Source organism: Elephantulus edwardii, unplaced genomic scaffold (assembly GCF_000299155.1).
Source record: "Elephantulus edwardii isolate Elephantulus edwardi_28Jun2011 unplaced genomic scaffold, EleEdw1.0 scaffold00006, whole genome shotgun sequence".
Classification (NCBI taxonomy): Eukaryota; Metazoa; Chordata; class Mammalia; order Macroscelidea; family Macroscelididae; genus Elephantulus; species Elephantulus edwardii.
The window spans coordinates 2,287,910-2,306,216 of record NW_006399756.1 but is presented as its reverse complement, the minus strand read 5'-3'; the positions used below and the strand labels follow the sequence as shown (position 1 = coordinate 2,306,216).

The following is an 18,307-nucleotide window of genomic DNA, read 5'->3' as shown; positions in this document are numbered from 1 at the left end:
TGCCTGGGACCTAGGAGTGCTTGTATGTGGAGGAGGAGTTGGGCGGATGGAGGGAAGTGAGAGATTTTAGCTCACATTGTGGTGTTTGCACATTCTCATTGATCAGAGTCCCTGTTTCACCTACCTGCACCCCCCCAGTGCCCAGACGCTGGGTGAGTAGGGTGGACACCAGATAGTGAGTGTCCTTCCAGGCACATAGTGGGGTGTAGGTGGTGGTGAACAGGGCGGGGGGATGTGTGGCCTCAGCAGAGGGCGGGTTAGGGGCTGTGTCGCTGGAGACGCATGCACGGTCACACCGGCTGCTGGCAGAGGTGGCACGGACTGTGTGAGCCCCCTGCTGGCCATCCTCCTGCCTGGTGGATGAGGTCAGACCACCATTGACGTGGAGTGCAGATTCTTGTGGACCTGGTGTTAAATCCGTGTGTCCCACGTGCTCTTGAGAAAGGCAGGCTGCCAGACCAGCACTGGGAGTGACCACACTTGGGACCAGATGCTCTGCACCACTGGCTGGATGGTGGCCGAGGTGGACTGGATCCCCAAGTGCACTGGACCCTGTGGTGGGGAGTGTGCGCTGGACCCCCGAGGCAGGCCCTGTGGCCATCATTTCTGGCCAAGTGGTGGGATTGGCGTCCCTCTTGCTTGACACGTCAGGAAGGTACTTTTCTCGTAAATGGTTTCACTCCTGGAGGAGGAAGAGGAGTTGGACAGCCTGCGCTGGAGCCCCAGGAATAAACCTGCATTTGTTTCTCCGTGTGTTTTCTGTTTCTGTGAAAAAGGCTTTAGACCCTGACGACTCTGGGAGCTGTTGTCGTTTTGAGTGTTTTGTGACTGTGTCCTCATGCTTCCAACTCCTGGGAGGAGGCCGTCGGTAAACCTCATTTAATGCTGAAGAGCGGCTCCCTTCTGGCTGTGCAGAGGCGTGTGGCTTTCCCTGCCCGAGGGGCGAGCGCTGAGGGAACCGGGCGCGTCCCGTGCTCCCCGGGCAGCTCCCTGGGCCGTGCTCTTGTGGTTGTGTGGCTGTCTCCTGTTGATTTTGAGTGGCTGTTTGTGGGATGGGTTGGCTTTCTGCTCAGCCGTTTGTGCACGGTTTGTTTTGGGACCCTCGTTACAGCCCTGCCGTGTAGCTTCAGTCTTCCCACCCCTCCCTGTGACTCTTGCTTCCATTCATCCTTGTGCCCTCCTGGCCTCATGGCGGGCCTCCCTGCTGCCCTTCTGTCCTGTGGTGATTGCTCTGAGGGTCAGGGCCTCCTTGGGGGGTTCACCTTCCAGGCCCATCTTGTTTGGCTGTGGGTTGAGCCATGATGAGCTTGTCACTGGTCTGAAGGGTGACTGAGGGCCACTGTGTTAGACTCCCTGCAGTGACTGTTGAGTAAGCCTGGCCTTTTCACATTGAGTTTTGGTGCTCTGTCCAGGACCTTCGCTGTTTTGTTGGGAGAGGTCTGGTGTGGCAGCTGGGCTGTCTGGTTTCCTTTTCTTGGCACGATGTGGAATGAGGGCCACGGGGTCCATTCGTCCTTTGTCCAGGCTTGCTTTCCTTCCTCCTGTGTTCAGGCAGGGAGAGGCCTGTGGCTGCCTCTCTGTGGCTGGTGGCAGGCTTTTCATGCCCTGTGGATCCTGTGCTGGTGGTGGTGAGGCCCGTGTCCCTCCGGCTGTCACTCTTTTTCTTCCGGGCCTGGGAAGTTGAGTCATGGGCTGAGCTTGGTGCCAGACTCTAAGGGCACCTGAGGGCCGATGTTGAATTAGTGAGTGAGTGGACCGATGGATAGATGGACAGACGGATGGTGTCCTGAGAGCCCCCTGCTCTCCTGCAAGTGAGCAGCTTAAGAGGTTCATGGTCATGGTGGGAGTAACATGGGGTTTGCCCTCATGGTGGGCTGTGCACAGGGTTCCAGGCTTGTCCCCACAGACCAGCTGCTGCTGTCCTCGGGCAGGGGTGACAGTCGGCACTTCAGTTGGGCACTGTGGATGCTCTGGCTTGGATGGACCCTGCTGTGAGCTTTGAGGAAGTGTGTCCCCCATTATTATGGGACCCCACAGCTGTTTGGATGTCTTGGGCCCACAGCCTGTGCATGTTGAGTTCGAGCTGTAGAGCTGCGGCCAGGCCTCCACCAGGCGGTGCGCCATGTCCCTGTGGGCCGTTTGGGGCTTTGTGTGGTAGACACAGTGCCTGCTTAAGAATCTTCCAGAGAGATGTGGATTCTGATGACTTTGTCCTTGTGTTTTTGCTGTCTACTGAGACATGCTAGGTCAAATCCGATGTTTATTTTAAATGAGAAAGTCTTGTTTACCCGTTATCATCACATCTTACACTTGACTTGAAGTTTTAAATCTGAGATACAGGCCCCGAAAGGTGGAACCTTCCTGGCGTGTGGGTGTCCTGGTGCCGGGTGCGGCGGTCACAGCTCTGTTCTGTGTTGTCCTCCGTGCTGCTGTGGTGTCTGGGCCTGGTGTCTTGCCTGGGCGGTGGCTTTCCACACACAGTGGGGTGGGCCGGGTACATGTGACAGACAGACGTCACCTTTTCTGTGTTTTAGGAGCTAAAAGAAAACGGTGAGCTGCTGCCCATCCTGAAAGGAGAGAACTGACGATGCTGAAGCTGGTGTCCAACAACCGCAGGACAAGCGAGATCGTCACGGCGGGCCGGCCGCTCCCCGGTGGACTCGGAGTGGGGGCCGCTCCCCGGCGGGCCTGGAGTGGGGGCTGCTCCTGGCACCTCGTGTGCTTCATGAGCTCGTGCTAAACGGATGTTACATTTTTTCCATGGACGTAGGATGCAATAAACCTCTTCACATTCAGAGAAAATGGTCACGTGCCAGAGTGTCCTTCAGTCGTGCTCAAGGTGTTGTCCACGGGGCGTCCTGTGTTGTTTGTGAGCAACTATTGTAGGGAGGGGAACCCCAGAGCCTGCACTCAGAGACTGTACCCAGAGCCCGTACCCCAGGACCCGCACCCCAGAGCCTCTACCCAGAGCCTGCTCTCAGAACCCATGCGCCAGAACCTGCACCCAGAGCACGCACCCCAGAACCCAACCCCAGAGCCTGCTCCCAGAACCAGCATCCCAGGACCTGCACCCCAGAATGCACACCAGAGCCCACACACCAGGAGGCTGTGGTCCCTCAGAGGTGCCCCAGCACCACTGGAGGCAGCTCGCTCCCCCTTGCTGTCCAGACGGGACATCTGGTAGCTTTGGGGAAGAGCCTGCAGAAGGAGCTTTCTGATTGGCTGGTCCGTGGCAGTGGGGGACTGGGAGGGGGTGGGAAATCCGCACAGGGTTGGCAAGCAGGGAGGGTGTGGAGCTGGTGTGTCCCATTTCCTCACGAGCTGGGAAGAGCGGTGGTCAGCGTGTGGACGGCGTTGTCAGCTTCACTGGCCCCAGCGACTCGGAGCAGCATGGTGAAGTAAGTGTTGCTTTTTCCCAGGGTACATGGGACACTGAGGCCCATGAGGACTTCAGCACGTTCTCATCCTGTGTCTCCTAGCTGTTTTGTGTGTGGGTAACTTTCTGCTGTCCCAGGTCCGAGTGGTCACTGGTCACTGTGGTTTTGGACACCCTCCATCTCTGGTCTAAGCTGAAGGAGGCTGTGGTTCAGGTGGGGCTGGCTGGTTTGCCGTTTCATTCCTGTGATGTAAGGCAGCAGTGACCGGCTGGGACAGTGCCACTGATGGTGTTGTCCCCCTTCTGTCCCCACCCACCACGTCTGAGTGCTTGCTTTTGGCCGAAGGCTCACTCTATAAAGCCCAGGGTTTGCGTGTGGCTGGTCCTTGGCCAAGTGATTGGAGCTTGTGTGGTGATGTCCCAGTCCCTGTGGACCAGAGACATCAGGTGGTTTCCCTGCCACAGCCGAGCCTTGCAGAGCTGCCCATGGTCACCAGGCGGCCCCGTCCACTCAGACCTTCCATGCTGGCCCTCAGCCTGAGTTGCTTGCAAGTGAGTCAGTGACACTTAATGACAATGCTCTTACACACCTACAGCTAACACAGAGAAGAACGGGAATCCCAGAATACACGACTGCTCGGCAAAACCTGTCCCTAGACTACCTTCTATGCCTGCAAGGAAGCACTGCCTAGTGTAAGCTCAGGTAAGGTGTGCATCAAGGCTGCAGCCTGTCTCCAGGTCTGTCCAGTCTGTATGTGGAGTAAAGTGTTCAAGAAGCTGGGCTTTGTGAAGAACAACGTGGCATCAGGATTGGAGGAAAACTCATAAACAACCTGTGTTATCCAGAGGACACAGCCCAACCTCGCTTGCTGAAATGAAGGAGGACTTTGAAGTGCTTGCTTCGGAAGATTAAAGGCATGAGCCTCAAAGACGGATTGCGTCTCAGCATTAAGAAAACAAAAATTCTCACCACTGGGCTGAGAAAATGGAGAAAAGATTGAATTTGTTAATTATTTTATTTGGGTCCAGAATCAACACCGGTTGAGCAGTGTGGGGACAGCCAAGTCTGACCTCTGACCTCTGACAACTCTGTAAGGGGAACTGCTCCCCGTCAAGAGCATCCGTGATACAAAACTAATTCTCATGAAGTCAGACCCGCCCCGTACGCTACTACACGATGATTCTAGCACCAGTCCTACTTCCCCACAGGGTCGGAAGTCTATGCCAATAGTTACATACACTTTACAGAAACAAGTCAACAATTAGCGCATTTATTAGGCAAGTGAACGGGTTACAATCCAGGCGGGCAACAGGACACAGTCTCAGTCAAGGGACCTTCCTTCCAGCTTCACCTTCAGCCTCTCAGCTTTAGGCCAGTGTTAGAAAGCTTAGTCCTGGTAATTACAACATCCACTTCCTCCCACACTACCCCGCGCCACCCACGCCCTCCCATAATTCCCCAGGCTCTCTAACACTCTTGGGTGAAGGCTCCTGGCTCTGGGTCTGTAAAGGTCAGCTCAAGCTCACATTGAGCCTCTTAATTCAGGGAAGATGCTGATGATGTGGACTCGGCTTGCAGGGTCAGCAGAGTTGAGGTGGCTGGGTTTTGTTAGGAGCATTGTCCTAGGTGATGGGCACCTGCAGCATCCCAGGTGCAGCCCTCTTTGTGGGAGCTCCAGGGTGTAGACCTCGGGAACAAAGGGTGGCAATTTAAGTCTTGCCTTTGATACTGTGGAGAGTCAGGATGTAACCATTCTGTTTGCGTGTTTCCACCGTGCCATGTAACAAAGCCAAAGACCGTGGTCTGGGAAAGTAATACTCAGCAACAGATCTACTGCACCCCAATACCCAGCAGAAAAAAAAAAATATCAGAATGTGTTGCATTGTGAAATCTGCTGTCAAGGACCTCTCCTTAGTTCTAAAGACAAAGAATGAGAGTTTAAAGGGCACCCGACCCAAACTGACTGCCAAAAGAACAAGCAAATCTGTGGGAGAAAGTGCAGCGCGGGGACTCCTTAGAGGCAAGGATGGTGAAATTCCGCCTCATACTCTGGGCATATTGTCGGGAAAAGACATGATGCTCATCAAGGTAGAGGGAGGGTCAGTGAAAGAGGAAGGCCCTGGACGAGATGGCTCGACACAGCGGGTGTAATAACATCCATCAGAGGTCATGAGGAAGGTGCAGGTAGGGCAAGGTTCAGGGTCACATAGTCAGCAACCTCTAACAACAAAAATCAAGCCATTGGTGTGGAATAAGAACCATGGCCGACTCCAGTGGGTTTTCAGAGCCTGTAAAGTGCATAGAATGAAATTTCCCATGTTTCTCCCGTGGAACAGTTGGTGGATTCAAAGCCCCTGCTTTTGGGTTGGCGGGATAAGCACGACTTCTCTACACACTGAGAAAACAAATCGTGATGATGTGCATTACTGCGATGCTGGTCTCCTTTGCTGGTCTTCGGGGTCCACACATCTACGACCTCGTGAAGCCCTACCTCCTCTGCCTGTGGGACACAGTGAGGGAGAGCCGATTCAAGGCATGCTGGACAGAATGGAGGGTGGGGCGGGGCATGGGGAACCTCCCCGCAGGGTGCGCTGGGGATGAGCCCCTCCTGGGTTGAGCAGGGGATGAGAGCCTCCCCACAGGGTGCACTAGGGTGAACCTCATCCTGGGGTGGAGTATGGGGAACCTCTCTGCAGGGTGCACTGGGGATGACCCCCTTCTGGGGCTCAGCAGCTTGAGGGCGAGGCCGGGATGCTGCTACCCTAGGCTCCGAGTGACTGCATCTGCTGGGAAGGCCAAGCAGCAGCCTCCACTTACCGCACAGACAAGAGCCCAGCAGGGACCCCTCGTCCTCAACCAGTCAGCCAGCAGGCCACTCTCCAACCAGGTCAAAGATGTGCCCAGGGAGAAAGGCCTGGCGGTCTCAGAAATTCTCATCTCGCATTCCCTGTGGAGCAGTTGTGCCCTGACACACAGGGGCCGCCCTGAGTCCTCCAGGGTGGAGTCCTCCGGGCTGTGTTCGCAGTGGCCACCAGATCCAGAGCCGAGCCCCCAACTGTCCCCTGCACCCACCTGTCCCCTGCCCCCACCCTCAGCACCTGGCTTCCTGTGGGGAAAAGGTCAGGATGTACGTTGGCAGTAATGCCATCAAGGCCCCGTCCAGAAGCCCGACGCCTGCCTCTCCTAAGGATGCCCAAAGGAGGGCTTGCCCAAGGGGCGTGAGCAGGTGTGGACACCCACTCCCCGCGGCATGGCCTCACGCATCGTCACACCTAGCCAGCGAGAGCTGGATGCCATGCCCCTGACGTCAGCGGCCCAAGGGCGCCAGGCTGGCCTGCAGGGGTGGAGCCCTCCCCTTGGTCCAGCCCCCGCCCCCGCCCTTTCCTGGAACTTGGCCTTGGAGCTGGGGCGCAGTGAGCCCGCCTGTCCACATGAGGGCGCTGCACACCACGCTCTGGCCCGGCCGCGGCGATTGCAGGACCGGCATCTGGACACCAGGAGGCGCGCGAGGACCACGGAGAGCTGGAGTGCGCGTGAGCGAGGGCGCCTGCGTGCACACGCGAGGGGAGCGCGCGGAGAGGCGGCTTCATGCCCGCGCGAGAGGGGGTGGCTGCGCGCACGCGCGAGGGGGAGCGCGCGGAGAGGCGGCTTCGTGCCCGCGCGAGGGGGGCGGCTGCGCGCATGATAGAGGGCTGTACTTCGGGGCACACGCGGCGGGGGTGCTGTTACTTGTGCACGTGCAGCAGAGGGGGCAGTCTCGCGCACAGGTGTGGGAGGGAAGGCAGCTGCGTGCGAGAGGGCTGTACTTTAGGGCACGTGCGGGGAGCCCGTGGGGGATGCTGCTGCGTGCACGTGTGGGGGTTGCTGCTTCATGTGCACGCGCGTGGGGGGGCAGGCTGCTTCGCGTACGCGTGCTCGGGGAGAGTACTGGAAGCTGGAGAGCGAGCAGTGGGTCCTGCTGGGGCGGCCAGCGACCACCACGCGCATCTGTGGGCCCATTGCTACCCGCGCCCCCCCCCCCCCCCCCGCCGTCTCTCCATAGGAGTTGGGGTGCTGGTGACGCAGCAGGACCCACATTGGTGGGGTGCGGTGCAGCGAGTGCACCCACATGTCGGCCTCTGCGGGCTGCCCTCCCTTTCTCCTCCTCCCAAGCACGTTGGCTGAGGGTGTGGGGGTGCCAGGCCCCAGCTGGGTGGAGAGGTGTAGGACTCATTATCTTGTCTGTCTTGGGGGAAGGTATTAGCTTGGCAGTTAATAAAAGATTCTAATTAAAGAGGAAAGAACAATTTTGGCAAACTAGCCTTGTTCCCACCTCAAATGGCCTGTCAAAGTTCTAAGTCTCGGTAATTTCTACACCTTGTGTTCTTCTGGGGAACTTTAGCTCTGTTTGAAGGAGGATGTGGTGGGGAGCCCATTCCCCTCCTGTTTTTCTGTTAGCAAAGCGGGCAGCCCCACAGTGGAAGGCCCAGGTGCTGCCCCTCTCCTCCCCTGTCTTATCGAAGTAACTTTCTCACATGCCGCTGAAGGGACTCTCAGAAATGCATTCTTTTGAGAACATTGCAGGTTCCATGCAGCTGTGAGAAGAGACAGAAGGTTCAGGGTCATCTCCCTTCGTTTGACATAACATTTTGTAAATTAGCGCAAAATTTCAGCCTGGATACCAGCAAAGTTTGGCTCCTCCCTCAAGGTTTCACGTGTGTATACATGTGTGTGCCATGCATAAGCATACATGCATGGATGTGCATATGACGTACACACACGTGTCATGACGGTGCATGCATACATATGCAGATGTGCCTTAAATGCATACACAGGTACACATGTGTAGCACACATGTATACCCACATAATCTGTGTGCTTCATATAATGTATACATATGCCATGTGTGTGCATATGTGTATGCATTTGTGTCATGCATGTCCACATGATTTGTGCATTCATGTGTGTATGGCATGCTCACACACAGGTGCACCGTGTATGTGTTAATGTATGCTTGTGGGCACCATCTCTACATGCATGTGCATGTGCACGCATGCATGTATGTGTGCCGGGCACATGCACATCATGCCTGGACACAACTGTATACCATGTATGTACACACCTATACCATCTATGCACACACATCATGTGTGCATGTGTGTATACACACATATATAGATATACATATACACACACACATATACATACATGCACACATGGGGCACATTACCAGCTAAGCTGGACAAGCCTAGGTTTCACGGTGCTTCCTTGTCAATAGGTGAGCACTTCTCATGGATTTCGCCACGTCACTGATGAACCAAAGCTGGTGCTTCCTTCCTGGGTGCTCTATCTTTGTCAGGACCTCACATCAAAAAGAGGCTGGGTCTGTAGGAAGGTGCTGTGGGGCTGGGAAAGAGACAGATGCCAGCCAGACCTTGAAGCAGGATCTTCGATGTGAAAACGTGAAATTTCTAACTACAGACAATTAAGTAGGCACAGGAGAGGCTGCGCTTACCTTGTTTATAAAATAATCAGACACTGTGTGCATGTGTCTGTGTGCATGTGTGCGTTCGCGTGTCTGTAAAGATGCAGGACCAGTTCTGATGGGTCTCCTGTGGAGCCCGTGATGGGAGACTGGAGCGTGGGCGGGGCGGGAGAGTATGCAGTCAGGGATGAGAGAGAGACCTGGCACAGGACCACCAGCTGTGAGATGTTGCTGGGAACGTGTGAGTGGGCAGACTGTGGACTGGGCAGGCTCCACCTCAGGACCTACGGAACCTTGGACACAGAGGGCCAGCCATGAGGTGCAGGGAGCCAGTGAGCAAGGCAAACACGTGCTGGGGCATCAGAAAGGCAGGGCACTTGCTGTCCAAAGCAATGACCTACAGATGCCCAGCAAACATGCAGAGTGGAAAAACAAACACCACAGAGCAAGCAGTTGGCAGGACACCCAGTGAGACCACACTGCTGGTGGTGGACGGCAGGCAGGGTCCCCAGGGCACCCACACAGGGTGGTTGAAGCCATGAGGTCCCGGCCGCTGCAACACCGTCCTCCCATGGTCCCCTCCCTTGAACTGAAACTCCTTATCTCAGCGGGTCTCCTGGGAGCTCACGGTTTCTTCCTGATCAACATGAGATGGGGGTGGACTGTCCAGTCTCACTCTTCCTACATTCACCCAACGTGCAACCGAGTCAACATGAGAGGTTACGGGGCAAGGACGGGCTATCTGAATAGAAGATGGGTGTCTGGTCCTCTGTGCCCACATCTGCTGACCGGCCGCTCCCTCCCAGAGGGCCAGCGAAGCGCTCTGCTGCGGTACAGACACAGGGGGGCGCTGTTGGGCATGTCGGCAACCAGCCAATGGGACCTCCAGGCCCTGATGACATGCAAATGAGAGCGAAGGAGAGCAAGTCACTGCTGAAATGAAGTCAGCCAAGTTACACTTAAATTATATACCATTTATCTGAAGAATTATGCCTTATATCTCACTTCAAAATGCACTTGTCATACAATCATACATAGGGATGCAATCTAGCATACATTTAATGTAATATTAATACAGATAATATGGGAAGCAGGAGTGGCATCCACTTTCTAAACAACTGTATGGAAACTCTATGAACTTTGATAAATCATGATAGAGGCTTCAGGCCTTTTGTTCATAAGGTCGCTATGAGTTGTGCTCGACTCGACGGCAATCAATAATAACACATAGATAATACTGGAACACAACCCAGCAAACATCCAAGAAATACAGGAGATATGAATATCTAACACAAAAAGTTCATGTATCAAGTGCGTTTCCTTTTTCATTTTGGGCGGGACATAGTGCTAACTGTTATCGTATATATGCTAATGAATGAGATTATAGGCACAGTAAAGGACACAAATGTAATAGTTTTTTATAACGCAAAATAGGTTCCTGCTTTGCAAATATGAATGTTCCTAAATGTGTACCCCGAGAAGCAACAAAAGATGTTTATGAGAACATTGTTGTTGTTGATTGCCTTTGAGTCGAGCACAGCTCATAGCGACCCTATGAACAAAAGGCCTGAAGCCCCTCTACAACCATTGACATTTATCAAAATACATAGAGAGTTTCCAGAGGCAAGTTATTTAGGAAGTGGATGCCAGTCGTGCTACCAAACCTGTCACAGTGTGTTGCTGTTTTTATGTACTTTTGAGTCACTTGCAATGTATAGCACCCCTGTGTACAGCAGTTCTGAACCCTTCCCTGTCCTGAGCCAGTCTCACTAACACTGACACAACCCATCTCATCCGGGGTCTCCCTCTGCTGCGCTGTCCGTCCACCCTTCCGAGCATGATGTCCTTCCTTCTCCAAGGATCGCTCTTTCTTGGCCTCGTGCCTAAAGTAAGTGAAGTGGAGCTTCAAAATCCTAGCCTCCAAGGAGAGACTTGGCTTCACCCTCTCCAAGACAGACCTGTTTGTTTTCTTGTCAGACCACGGTATGTTCAAGACTCTTCTCCAGCACCACAATTCGAAGGCATCTATTCTTCTTCTGTCATCCTTAGTCATTGTCCAACTCTCTGAAGCACAACAAGTAATGGAGAAGACCATGGTTTGAATTAGGCGCACCTCTGTATCTAGACTGACATCGTTGCTCTTCAGCACTCCAGAGAGGTCCCTGGTAGCAGATTTTCCCAAAGCAATTCGTCTTTTCATTTCCTGACTGCTGGTGGTAAGAGTGTTGATTGTGGACCTGAGCAAGCTATTAATTGCTAACAACCTCAATCTCTTCTCCACTGATCATAGTGCTGCCAATTTATTAGAATAGTTCCATATACATTTCCATGTAAGAAGACTGAACAGTAATGCGAGGAAACTGATGACTATCTAGATAGTGCAAATTCTATAAACGCATTTTATTTTCCACTTTCTTTCAGAATGATATATTTTAAGAACTTGACATTCTTTTTTAATTTGTGTTTTTAGATAAATTTTTTATTTTATACTGGTTTACTTATGAAATTTGTATACGTTGTTTTTCAAACTGGATCTCTCCCGTTTTCTTTACCTGACTCCCATCAAATTGTGCGACGCTATTATTACCCCTTTGCACATCCTCACTCCTTGTCCAACCCCCTGCCCCTTGGATCCTCATACACGTTTTACTAGTTATCTTTTTATTTCTACAATAAGGTCTTAAACAGTATCTGTCCTTATGGGACTGTGTTAGTTCACTTAGCACAGTGCTCTCCAGACCCTCCCAAGTTGGGTTGTAATTTTTAAAATCATTGTTCCTGTGGGCTGCATAGTGTGCCATCATGTGAATGTACCATCATTTCTCAGTCCATTCGATCATGGTTGGACATTTGGGCTGTTTCCCTGTTCTTGCGATGGTGAATAACACTGCTATGAACATTGATGTTCAAATCTCCACTTGTGCCTCAGTTCTAATTTTCTCACGGTATATTCCAAGCAGTGGAATAGCTGGGTCATATGGAATTTCTACGTTCAGCTTTTTGAGGAAATGCCAAACTGCCTTCCAGAGTGGTTGTACCATTTTCCCATCCCACCAACAGTGTATAAGAGTTCCTTTCTCGCCACATAATCTCCAATATTTATTATTTGCTGTCCTGTTAAACTTTGCCACTGCTTAGTGGTGTGCGATGGTATCTTATTTTGGGTTTTTAATTTTAATGAAAGTTTCAGAGACTTTTGATTTGCATCTCTCTTGTCAGTGATTTTGATCATTACTTCATGTGTCTATTGGCCATCTGAAAATCTTTCCTTGTGAAAAGTCTTTCCACATCTTTAGCCTATTTTGTAATTGTGTCATCAATCTTTTTCTTGTGGAGACCCTATAGGATTCTGTAAACTTTTGATATGAGATCCTTGTCTGAGATGGTATTGCCAAATGTTTTTTCCCAGTCAGTAAATTTTCCTTTCACTCTGTTGGAAAAGGTTTTGATGTGCACAGGGATTTAATCTTTAGAAGGTCACATTCATCAATTTTATCCTCTCCAGTTTGTATATTTCTGCTGTATTTGGTAGTCTCTTTATATCATAGACTAGGCTGTCTAAGCTTGAGCCCAGTGTGTCTCTGATGAACGTTAAGGTTTTGGTCTTTGCTCCGCATTCTCTGATCCACTCTGAGTTGATTTTTGTGTGTGGTGTGAGATGTGGATCCTACTTCAGCTTCTGCAGGTGGTTGTTATTATCTGCTGTCAAGTCGCTTGTAACTCGTAGTGACCCAGCTCTGGACCCTGCTCTGTCCTGAGCCAGCTCATCGTCTCTGACACACCTACTCCTGTGACTTCAGTCACTGGGTCAATCCATCTCATCCACGATCTCCCTCTCTTGTGCTGTCTCTCCATCTTCCCAAACATGATGTCCCTCTCCAAGGACTGGTCCCTCCTTGCAACATGTCCAAAGTATGTCAGACGGAGCTTCAGAATCCTTGACTCCAAGGAGCAGCTTGGTTTTTCACCCTCTCCAGGATGAACATGTTTGTTCTCCTAGCAGTCCATGGTATATTTAATACTCTTCTCCATCACCACAGCTCAAAGGCATCAATTCTTCTATCATCCCCAGTCATTGTCCAGCTCTCTGATGCATAGTAAGTAATTGCGAAGACTATGGCCTGGATCAGGCACATCTTACTTTCCAGACTGACATTGTTGCTCTTCAGTACTCTGGAGAGGTCTCAGACAGCAGACTTTTCCAGTGCAATTCACCTTTTGATTTCTGCAAGAAGCAGTCCAGTTTTGCCAGCACCATCTGTTGAAAAGGTTGTCATAAGAAACTGACATTCTTTAAAAGTAATTTATGTCATGGATAGACTCCCACCCCCAGGAATACCCAGGAGATATTGTGGGTCAGTTCCAGACCACCGCAGTTAAGTGAACATCTCACCAGCAAGTCATGGGAATTTGTTTGGTTTCTCAGTGCAGAGAAAAGTTAATGGTTACACGGCTGTGTCCATTATGTGTGCAACAGCATATGGACAAGTTGGACACAGTGTGAAAAACACCCAAATGTGACAGAGGTGCAAAGGGAGCACAAGACTCACTTGACACAGGGTTGCCTCAAACCTTCAGTTTGTTGACATACAATCTTCAACGCACTTTGAAGAGACGTGCACACAAAGGAAGGCCGCCTCAGATTCCGCCTGGGGCTTGTGCTGAGCCCCTTCCTGTTTCAGTGCTCGCCTCCAGGCACACGTGATCCTGAGGACAGCCCAACCCATGGCACCTGTGGGTAGGGTGCCAGATGAGGCCCCAGGGGCTGGAAGAATCTGGCCTCAGCTGGTCACCAGTAGGTGACTGCCTTTTCCTGGGGACACAGCCGCGCTGTTTGTTCTCTTCTCCTTGGCTGAATCTCAGGACTGGCCACGGCTGGCTTCAGGGAGCTGGCTTCAGGCCTCTTGACCCTGCTGCGTGCACACAAGCAAGAACTGACTCCACAGCTGTCCGGTCCGGTCGGCTCTGACTCGCGTGACCTTCTCCCAGTTTCCGAGGCTGTAAACCTTTCCAGGAGGAAGCGGATGGTGAGTTTGAACTACTGACCTTTCGGTTAACATCCCAACACGTAACACATTATGCCACCAGGGCTCCCTGACTGTAGGCGCGTCACCTGGAGGAGAACAGGCTTGGGTGGACCTGAATGTGGGCGAGGACCCTTCACATGGCTGGACCGCACAGCCAAGGGGCAGGTCAGCCACTCTGGCCATCTGTCCCTGGTGCTGGCCGGCCACCCACCCAGTCCTGGGTTTCCACCTTACGCCGTGACAGAGAGACCCTGAGGTTTGGCTGGGGGCAGCAGGAGTCGGGAGTGGTTTCAGGCCTCTTCTGTTTGTGATGAGCAGCAGTGGCCACCTCCCGTGTCTTTCCAAGGAAGCAGCGGGGGACAGTGTGCTGGCTTTGTCACAGGCCCCAGCACCTTCCAAGTGCTGGCAGGGCTGAGGGTCACCTGCCTCGCAGGCAGAGCCACCCCGAGGCACCAGCAGATGATGCTAGAGGTGCTCAGTGCTGGCGTCTCTGCTGGCTGAGGCCGGGGCGTGGTAGTTACCAGGTGGGATTCTTACCATCTGTGCGGGAGACAGGGGGTGAGTTCTTGTCAGAGTCCTGCCTGTGCTACCCGTGTCCATCTTGTAGGCCCATGGGCTCTGAGGGAGCAGGAGAATGACCCCACATTTCCCTGAGGTTGGAGGTGATTTCTGGGCCTGTCTCTGATCAAGTTCAGGGACAGAGTGCCCACTGCACCTGACCCCGGGGTTTGCCAAGAGCACTGGTGGCGTCTGCTCTGGGAGGGCAGATGGCTGTCTCTGGTCATGGTCAGTCTGCGACCCGACCCTGCCCCCCATCCGGGGAGGAAGAGGCCCGGAGGTAGTGGAACTAGCTTGTGGGCACATGCTGGACCTCTGGCCTCAGGGATTCCTGGGGATGGTCATTCTGTGCCACCCAGGCGGTCCCAGCCTTCCAGAAGGTTGTGAGGTTTATGAGGCCGTGGAAGGGGAGCTTGGCACAGACAGGAAGTTCTGGGGGTTTGCCTGCCTCTCGTGGTTTCTGTAGTGATGAGATTTACCTCGCACTTTGTCTCCTGTTTCCCAGCAGGGCTGTGAGAGGAGGCATGCCCCCACGTGGCCCCCGCTTTCCAGGCCCCTCACTCTGTCCATGTGAAGGCCATAAAGAAGCACAGTAAGAAGCCGCTGCTGTGCAGATGGGGGTGGAGGGGACCTCCTTCTAATGGCACCTGCTCACCTACGTGCATCTCTGATAGGGATGTTGGTACATCAGAGAGATGCACCCCTACAGGGACAAGGGGGTGTCCTGTCAGATACGGGCTGCCGTGGAGCCCATCACAGCTGAGGGCAAGGAGATGCCAAGAGACAACAGCGGGTCTCCATGCTCGAATCCGAGACCTCGTCGAGTGCCCTGAAGTCTCTCATCCTTAGTGACGGGGACCGAGCAGAGCTGAGGAGGCTCACAGGTGGATGGTTTTACCACGATACGTCCTTCTCTCCCCATCAAGGAGGCTGGCCCCAGGGGCTTGGGGAGCCTGGACTGGGCTTTGACAGGCTCAGCAAGGTCACGAGGGACAGGGATGACAGGAGGGGTGGAGGAGGACGGAACGGGGACCCTAGGCCGCACTGGGCGCAGACAGAGCCCTCAGCCCTGTCCAATGAGTGTCCACAGAGACTAACCCTCAGCCCTGTCCAGTGAGTGTCCACCCTTAGACATGAGGCTTCAGGAACCGAGAGGGAAACATAAGGAGGAAACCCCTGGCAGCAAAACTTCTAAGTAAGTTTATCAGCCTAGTCAAGGGATGGAGTCTGAAAATTTGTTTCCTGAAAGAATTAAAACAGTAAAAAGAGTTCTACAGTTGGTTCTGACCCAGGGCGAGCCTGCTCTGCCTTCCAAGGTAGGAAATCTTAGAGAGGAGAGTGCTCAACTTCCTTTGTGGAGTGCCGGGCGGATTTGAACCGCTGCCCTTTTCAGTTAACAGGCTCACTATGTCACCAGAGCCCTTTCCAAAAGAATGGGGTATTTCATTAGACACTGTCAAGGGTCCCCAGGAGACATGAGGCTCCACACTTGCACCAGATGGGTCAGCAGCACCAACTCCCCAGAGACTGCGATTACCAGCCCTGCCCTAATGCCTCCTGTCCGATGCCTCCACTCCCTGCCCGAGTAGCCTTTGCTTCCTGCCCGGCTTCACACACATCCGTTCAGCCTGTTTAACTGGGAGGATTACACTTTAGGTGCAGGTGCTCCACTGGTACAGGATAAGTCAGAAGTCCCTTGATGGGGGAATTTCAGCATAAAAGATCTCAGTATACACCCGTGACCTTGAATCTCTACTGCTGGAAACGTGTTTGAGGGCAGCAAGGGTTCAGTGACAGGCCGCAGACCTGGAGACGCCCTGAGCCGTCACCCCATCAGCCCTGCATGATTTAGCCTCACAGCCGCACAGGCCAGGCCAGGAGGAGGCAGCTTTCCGGAAGAGTCAGTCCCAGGGGAATAGCTCACAAGACGGATTCTACAAGAGCAGATAAAACAAATCTAGACAAGAAATAAAGTAATATGCCTGCCTCTGTCGACAGGCATATTAGTAACAGTCAAGAAACCTAACAACGTATTGCACTGGGCAAATCCACAGCCAAGGGCCTCTTTGGAAACAGATCACCAGAGAGGGATAGACTTTGGGTTAGCTGTGCAACTCCCTACAGAGTTCAAAGAGTAAAGATGTCAACTTAAAGACTAAGGTGTGTCTGATGTAAGCCATGCTTCATTTGCTTTGTGTGCGTGTGAATGTTGAACAATGAAGACTGAAGCCTTGGTCCCTTTAAGTTCGGGCATTGGTGAGAGAATACTGAATGTCCCATGGATTAAAACAACCAACAGTTCTGTCTTGGAAAAAGTGTGGCCAGAGTGTTTAAGAGGCCGGGACGGTGGCACTTACCCTCATGTTTTGGACACCTTGTCTGGAGCCACCAGTGCTTGGGATAAACACCATGCTGGGAGAGCTGGAGGACCAGTGAAGGAGAGGAAGACCTTCAACTGGACAGACGGACACAGTGCCTGTGGCGACAGCCTGAGGCAGAGCTGGTGGGGTCTGTCGGCACAGGACCAGGCGGGGTCTGCTGCACCGTATACAAGGTGGTGATGAGTCACAGCTCACCCAGCAGGGATCTGACCACCTGTGTGTGTAGGTACCTACACACACACACACACACACATGCACACACATGTGTCTAGGTGTGCATATGTGTGGATAATTCTCTGGAACACGTTTGTGCAAGTGTATAAACCCAGACGAACCGAATCCCTGCTGGCAAGTTGCTTCTGCCTCGTGGTGACTCCACAGGACAGAGAACGGCCCCACACGGTTTCTGAGGCTGCGGCCTTTACAGAAGCGGATGGTGGACTCGAACAACCCACAGCTCGGTCAGCAGCAGAGTGATTAACCACCATATACGCAGGACTGCTTTTTACGAGCACGTACCTGCGGCAGAATGCTGGAGGATCATTCCATCTTCTCGTGTCTTCTGTGTCCTAAGTTCCGTAATGTGACTGTGGTGTAATTTCTGGAGCCCACGCGATGAGGGAGTGAGTGACTGGGCCACATGCAGGGTGCTGTTCCTCGGAAGGTGTTTCAAGCAGATCGAGGGAGGTGACCAGAAGCTATCGTTCCCTGGCCGTCATCCTTGTTGGCTGTGCTCTAGGAGACCCGGTGGCTGGGAGGAGAGAGCAGAGCGCACCGGGGCAGATGCTGCGGCATTACCTGAGTGACCTCGTGCAGGGCAGGCTCTTTCCTGGGTGCTCCGTGCAGGTGGACCCAGCATCAGGGCACACAGGCACAGGGATGTGAAGTGACCAGGCTGCTCGGAGCTGCTGAGACCCGCACTGTGCTCTACTTGCTGTTGGTCAGTAACTGTCCCGTAAACCAACAAACTGCATCCGGGGTTTACACCGTCAGTTAAACTCCCCCCTTTTCTAGGGGAACAGATCACAAGAATGACGAGGGCCAGGTGGCCTTTTGTCCTCTCATACAGGGGTCACTGTGAAGAGGGGCAGCTCACAAAAATAATAACAACGACTCCACCACTGTCAACACCACCACCACCAGCAACACCTTGTAACTACTCCCAGTAATAACAGTGACACCACCACCACCACCGATAGCAACTACAGTAACAGTGATACTGCAAACACTACTTCCACCAACAATTATACCACCACTACATCACCACCACCACCAATAATACCGACCCCATTGCCACCGCCATCACCACCACCAACGACCCCATACCGTCATCACCAACAGCAACAATGACACCACCACAACTGATGACACCAGCAGCAGCAGCAGCAGCGTTAATAATAACAATGCACCGCCACCATCACCTCCACCACCATCACCACCTCTACCACCACCATCTCCACCATCACTATAACTACCTCCACCACCACCACCACCACCACC

The 18,307-nt window shown here is 53.0% G+C and overlaps 1 protein-coding gene across 1 annotated transcript in view; it reads left to right on the top strand.

The window, feature by feature from the left end:
- Positions 1-2,585, top strand: part of GLRX3 (glutaredoxin 3) — a 32,915-nt gene extending 30,330 nt beyond the window's left edge. The window contains exon 13 of the mRNA XM_006880124.1: positions 2,535-2,585. Coding sequence (XP_006880186.1) covers positions 2,535-2,585 — 51 coding nt within the window. The remainder of the gene's footprint in view (positions 1-2,534) is intronic.
- Positions 2,586-18,307: the final 15,722 nt, after the last annotated feature.